The 6,357-nt window shown below is 49.2% G+C and overlaps 4 protein-coding genes across 4 annotated transcripts; 1 reads left to right on the forward strand and 3 right to left on the reverse strand.

Moving 5' to 3' along the window:
- Positions 1-9: 9 nt before the first annotated feature.
- On the reverse strand, positions 10-1,934 carry PPTG_13789 (hypothetical protein; the record flags this gene model as incomplete). The annotated part of the gene is made up of 2 exons (XM_008910191.1): positions 10-98; positions 161-1,934. 2 exons carry the CDS (start codon positions 1,932-1,934, stop codon positions 10-12), a joined length of 1,863 nt encoding a protein of 620 aa, XP_008908439.1.
- Positions 1,935-2,594: 660 nt separating this feature from the next.
- PPTG_13790 (hypothetical protein) lies at positions 2,595-3,696 on the reverse strand (the record flags this gene model as incomplete). Its single annotated transcript, XM_008910192.1, has 3 exons — positions 2,595-2,897; positions 2,976-3,131; positions 3,217-3,696. 3 exons carry the CDS (start codon positions 3,694-3,696, stop codon positions 2,595-2,597), a joined length of 939 nt encoding a protein of 312 aa, XP_008908440.1.
- A 75-nt stretch (positions 3,697-3,771) lies between these two features.
- Positions 3,772-4,228, reverse strand: PPTG_23389 (hypothetical protein; the record flags this gene model as incomplete). Its single annotated transcript, XM_008910193.1, has 2 exons — positions 3,772-3,852; positions 3,965-4,228. 2 exons carry the CDS (start codon positions 4,226-4,228, stop codon positions 3,772-3,774), a joined length of 345 nt encoding a protein of 114 aa, XP_008908441.1.
- A 518-nt stretch (positions 4,229-4,746) lies between these two features.
- On the forward strand, positions 4,747-5,843 carry PPTG_23390 (hypothetical protein; the record flags this gene model as incomplete). The annotated part of the gene is made up of 3 exons (XM_008910194.1): positions 4,747-5,048; positions 5,149-5,387; positions 5,455-5,843. 3 exons carry the CDS (start codon positions 4,747-4,749, stop codon positions 5,841-5,843), a joined length of 930 nt encoding a protein of 309 aa, XP_008908442.1.
- Between the last annotated feature and the right edge of the window lie 514 nt (positions 5,844-6,357).

Below are 6,357 nucleotides of genomic sequence, written 5' to 3' on the forward strand. Positions count from 1 at the left end.
GTGTCGATGTTAGACCACGAGTAATGCAGCGGCAGACGAAGCTGTGTGATCCGCGTTCCATCCTTCGTGTTCCTGCTGGTCGAAATGACGGCGTGGAACTGGCAAATATCATGCAGTAACATCCGGAAGAAGCTGTCTCGCATCGCCAGTGTAAGTGTACTAGTCGAGACCTCCCACTTGCGGAAGTGAGGCTGCTCAGCGCATGGCTCAAGATCGTGCTCGAACCCGGCGATCTGCGCTCGACAAGCTTCTGTTTTGCGCTGTGCAAAGAGCACAACGATCTCTTCTAGACAGAAGAGGAAGCGACGGTGAAGGAAGCGCTCCAGATTGCGAGTGATACAGCCAGCAGTAGCAGCGAAGCCTTCAGTGGTTTTCTTCTTCTTGGGCCTCCTTTTACGAGTTGAAGGTACGTCGCGTTGATTTCGCTGCGCTTCTTGCTCCTTATTAAGTGTCTCGAACAGGTTTTCTAGTGTATTCGAGTCGCACTGACGGAGTAATAGAGAAGGTTTTAGCTTCCGTTCTCGCTCTCGAGCTGCGTTTGACATCGGTCTCTCTCCAAGCGCGTGTAGATCGTCACACGCTTTGCTGTTCATGAACACTCGTGCCTCCCCCACTGACTGCATCATCGCTACTAGTGGCTCTCGCTCAGGGATCTTAGACCGTAACACTGAAGAGGTTAATTCACTGTCGCCAGTAAACGCAGCGTCATGTAGAGCTGTGCAGATAACGTTAATCAACGCGTTACTTGGGCGATTTGAGGATGTCGAAGTGGTAGCCACGGCACTGTGGAAGCCCGCAAAGGCACGAAGAGTGTTCGCAAGTCCATACTCTTCTTGCAGTCGAGCAGCTTCGTCCTCGATTTTGTGAATACGTTCCGCAATTCCGAGATTAATTGCACATTTAGCAAGGTTCGCCACTGATAGTATGCGCTGTCTCTGTCTTGTAAGTCTCGCTGGAGTCACCATCTCTGACTGTTTGCTGAGCTGCAGTGACACGTGTGGTAGCGCTAGCAATAGACTGATCTTCTCGGACAATACCGCCATTCCGTAGATCTTGAACACTTCAAAAATCTCCCTCGATGTCCGTAAAATGTGCTCTTCATCCAGTTGAATCATAGCTATTCGCACGGTCTCGTCCTCAATGGTGGCGTTTCCAACTGCAAAGTAATGATGCCGGGTAGTATCTTTACTCTCCACCTCTGAATCTTTATACTCGTCCACTGAGAATTCTTCTTCTCTCTCCTCTTCAAATACTTCGACACCTTTTGTGACGATAAGCTCCCCTGTATTCTCATCCAATTGTTCATCCGGTAAACATGTGAACGGGTTGAACGCCACACTTAGCGGTCCTTTAGCTGCCATCATTGTTTCCCCTTTCTCCTTAGCTGCTTGGCTTCTCTCTGTAAAATGACAGTGGAGCATCGAGGACAGTACCGTGTCCAGATGAGCTCGATACCCGTCAGAGTCATCATTACGTTGGTGCAACTTAAGCACCAACTCCCCCACCACCGATTCAACCACATCCGCTCGTTGCTTCAACTTCACGCTCTTCCAGCTTGCGTCTTCCTGTAGGTTACGACGCTGCACTGCCGCGTACCCCATGGCATCGTACACCTGCGCTAAGTTGCGGTTCGTCACCACTGCCAATCTTAAGTTGCGGAATACCCGCGCGCTCAACGGCGCCTGGTGGAATTGAGACAGCAAGCAGCGGCCCACCAACTCGCCAATGACGGCGTCTCCCAGCCACTCGAACACGTCGGCGAGAGCGGCACTGGACGAGCAACTTTGCAGCGCATGGAAATGCGCCACCGCGGCCGCAGACGTAGACACCGAGAGATCCTCTTTCCGGTGCTTGGCCTTCTTCACCCGCGCGTGCACGTCGCTCTCCGAGAATGAGCGGCGGCGAGAGTGCTTAATTCGACGCTTCTTGGTCATGCTTTTGACGAATGATGAAGGAAACAAAAGTACTAATAGTTCTCTGAAAATTAAACGGTCAGATTGTTTAAGGGTTTATACATCACTGTAAAAATACTGAGAGTCCTTGGTCACATGCTCTAGTAAATACCCCTCATAACTAATACCTGCGTTGTTTTTAAATCACCCACATGAATGTCGACCCTGTCGGCGACGGTCCCATCTTCGTGCAACATGCAACCGCAAGTAATTTATCGGGTTGTACATTTTGGGCGTTTTTTCATGGGATAAGAACAAAATATCGCTTCGCCCACAGGTCTATTTATTGAGTCACTAGTTACGTTGTTTGCCTCCAAAACCATTGCGGAATACTGAATGGTCCAGCGTGATAGGGCTGCGACCCAGGTTTCAGCTCGAAGTTGTACGGCTCGCAAGGCATTGTTCCTATCGTTCCTTCGTCCAGGGCTCGGAAAATACTATATCTTATTGTACGGCCTGCTAGCATTATCAGTAATAAGTTAATCAATACGCTCACGAACAATAGATAATTATTGTCAAATACAAAATATATTGGTAGCCTTACTTCTTCAAGACACAGAAATATCTCACATCTGCTCGTGTACGTCCTGCACCATACCCACATCCCAATAGCTTCGGTTAGCACGTAGAAACATTAGCATTTCAAAGTTCACAGGCAACAAAGATGCTCGTTGCGGCGTCAGTACTAGCTTGGACTGGGAGAAGACTCTCATAGTGGTTGTTGGTTGGAGGCAGCTTCTCTATGAGCTTGGAGTAGGAAGCCGATGTTTGTCTCCCGCTCGCCTTCTTTGCTCTCAGCACCGACGTAGCGAAGTCTTCCTCCTTCTCATCGTCATCACGCCGCTTGCGCTTTCTGCCAGAGCTTGCCGACGCCGTCTCCACCTCAAAGCGCTTGATTGCCTTCCGCTCACTGGCCGTCAGACTGCCAACCTCTCCATTATTGACCTAATGAAGCAGATACAAATATTAATAGCGTTAGCATTTCCACATACCGATAGTAGTATTAAAATTAAAGAATAGTACCTTCACTGCGGCTGCTTCAAAAGTAGGAAAATGGACGATAGTAGCAGTCGCACTCAACTTAGCCTTGGTCGTTGGGAAGCGCTCGATGATGGAGTCAAACAAAGCTCGTACATCGGCTAACATCACGTCCTCTAGCTGTAGCTTCAGAGTTACACTCTGGAAGACACGTAGATCTTTTTAGAAGCGCCTCAATGCGTCGATGCATTGCCGCCTTGGGAATGAGGTCGAACACGTCCCCCACATGCTTGATGTTGTCCACGTAGTTCTCCAGATAGAACGTAGATGCATCATACATGTAGCCATACTGCCCTGACATCTCGGCAGTAATCTTAGCCTCGACAGCAGCAACAAGTAAAGTCATGTATCGCTTGAGCGTCTTTGAACAGACAGGCTGAAGTTTCGACATGCCTCTAGTGAATGGATCATCGACCTCGCTTAACGGCATGTTACGGGCGACGACCCACTCGATCCATCGATACATGTTGGATGCGGTAGGGTTGACAAACCCAAAGGTTCTATGCAAACCCGCCTGTCTGCTTTGATGGGACTTGTAGTCTTCAACGTAACCGGGGTGCTTGTCCTTGAAATGGCTGATCATATTTGCGTAGCCACTTGAAGGGATCTGCTTGTGCCGGGCGCTACAGTAGTTGCAGACAAAATAGCGGTCTGTGTCAGCAGCGAAAAAGAAGCGGGAAAGGTCGCTGTTGCGTGTAGTGCTCATTCTGAAGGGTTTTACAGTAGAGAGTGCAGTTGGAACTGAGAGCTTAGAGCTTAAATTTTGTACGAAGGTTGCAGTCTAGATGGCTAAGCGTTGTGAAGCTCTGAGCCATCCAACTACGGTTATGGGATCGTCGGCGATTGACTGAACCGTCCACAGCTGTTATAATACTTCTTATAGTATTAATAGCAGTATATTGTGTCGTTGTGCAATAATATCACATAGTCATATATTTCAATAGTTAATAATTCCGTACAAAAAATATGAATACTATTGGTACGGAATAATTTTTTCCGAGCCCTGCTTCGTTCAGATCGTCGAACAACTCGAGAAGCTTGCGAAGTGCGTGTTGCTGGTTGGAGTCGAGATGGTCAGGGATGCAGCTATCCAAGTTGACCTTGGCATACTTGGCGTCCAAGATCTGAACCATCCGTTTCTTCGCTGCCTGTACGCTAGCAGGGGATTCGTAGACATATCTTTCACTAGCTAAGTTTACGCGCAAACGCATGGGCACCTCGAGTCCGTCCCATTCCATGACACGACGTTCGAAATCAAAGTTGAGCTTTAGAGACAGAATAAGGTCACGACCAATGATACAGTCGTAGCCTCGGGACTCAGCACCGCACCCTAAGCAGTAACGCAAAACGCGTGGTTGATGGCGCGATTCGTCGTAAAATCGGGGAGCTTGAAGCGAACAGGTGCATTTCCCACGGTCTCAAAACGACCTCCTTTGGTTAACCACTTTGTGGTGTACCGGTTTACCTTGCATGGATGCGGCAGTAGCGCGTAGGAACAGATCGAGCTTGACGATCCAAAGTCAGCAAGGGCTCTGACAAGTCTGGTCTTGCCATTAGCAAGAGGAATTGCCATGAGCAGCTCGGTTGCCACTTGATCATCGGACTTAACTGAGGTAGAGACTGCAGAAGATTAAGGCGGAGTTACCGAGCCAGTTTGGCTTGGTGATCGGCGGGTGGTCCCACGCGTCAGAGCACTTTCTAGCCGTTTTTTGCGTGCTACGAGACAGACGGCGTGAGACACCATGCGCTTTTGTCTATGGCTCCACTGATCGGTGAGGATGGTGATGATCACTCGGCCGAAGGCCATCGCGTGTTTTTGGACTCGATGCTGCAGCGTGATTACGGCAAGAGCCTGTACGATTGCTTGTTTATTCTCGGCGACAACTGTGCCTTTAACAGAAGACTGGCAACAATTGCTCACCTCCCTCTAATCGGATGCGCGAGCCGATGGCTCAATATCGCCGTGCAAGCCTATCTTCAATTCTACAAGGACGAGCTGGACACCATTCAAAACCTGATGCGAAAGCTTCGCACGCTGAATCACGCCGCAAAACTTCGGTAACCAATTTTGGGAAAACGGAATTTTGTTGAATTGGTTATATTTTTGTAATTTTTCATTTTAGTGCCAAAACACCACTACGCCCCGTTCTCCGTCAAGACACGCGATGATGGACCGCTACTTCTGTCTGGCGGGGTTTATAGAGGCAGATGATGAAGAACTGTGCGAGCTGATGGCTTCCCCGCGCTCTGTGAAGCGACTTCTGTCTCTGCCGTCCGACTTGAAGCGCATCGAGAGTGTTAGCAAGTCTCTACAGTGCGAGACGACCACGATTTTAGACGTACGGCTTTGGTTTGATGGCCTCATCGAAGTTGATCCCTCGTTTGCTGAGTATTTGGGTACGTACCGGCAACTTGACACGTTTACTATGCAAAACTAACAGTCTATGTTTTATATTCCCTACAGCACCGCGTGCTAGAATCGTTCATTCTCCAGATTTCGAGAGCGGTTGCACAAAAGTGCTCGAAGGCGAAGGCGCCAAGCTAACGAGGGCTGAATCTGCCGCGCTGGAACCGTTCGCCATCGAGCACAGTGAGAGTGAGTCCGACTCGGAGTCAGGGTCGTTCGTTGCGCAGCTCCAGCGCAAGTGCCGTCGGGCGCAAAAGCCTCAGGAGTATGGACTGCTGAGCTTGATATCGCCCACCTCCAATATGGTGGAGCGGTTTTTCAGTCTCGCCCGTGTCACGTTTGGACACGAGCGGCATTCACTGAGCCCGTACACGCTCGAAATGGTTTTGTTCTTGCGAGTTAACAAGAAATATTGGGACGTTCGCACGGTCGAGCAGTGTACGTAGGTTGTCGGTAGCTCAGGAATTTTAGCAAGCGTTGTTTACAATGGGCGAACAGACAGCATTTTCATTTACCCTGGTATTGCAGTTATTTATTGCGCAGCATGGTGTATTTTATCTACTTACTGTGTCGTGCTGGCAGCTTCGAAAAGTATTTTATTGCGTCACCAAACTGCAATCGGTTCCCAATACGATATTCGGCAGCCCTGGTCGTTAGGGTCTTGCGTGTTTGTACGGACGCGATAGGTGACGGATTGTTCCTTCTGGTTGCCGTCGATGGATTTGATGATTGTCTTGAGCGGTAACGACGACATAGTGAAGCTGGAGCGGACGGATTGAGCTCAATATGCCGTATGCTTTACTTGGAAAGTTGGAGACTGATGAATTAGCAAGTTTTAGAACTACTCGTAAGCCAACCTAGATGCACACCACTAGCTAACGCCTCAAATCCCATCATTGAGTTCTCTGGATATTTATATCCAGAATTTTAGGGGCGATCGGAAAGCGTCGACGATCCTGT

Source organism: Phytophthora parasitica (genome assembly GCF_000247585.1).
Source record: "Phytophthora parasitica INRA-310 unplaced genomic scaffold supercont2.37, whole genome shotgun sequence".
Classification (NCBI taxonomy): domain Eukaryota; phylum Oomycota; class Peronosporomycetes; order Peronosporales; family Peronosporaceae; genus Phytophthora; species Phytophthora nicotianae.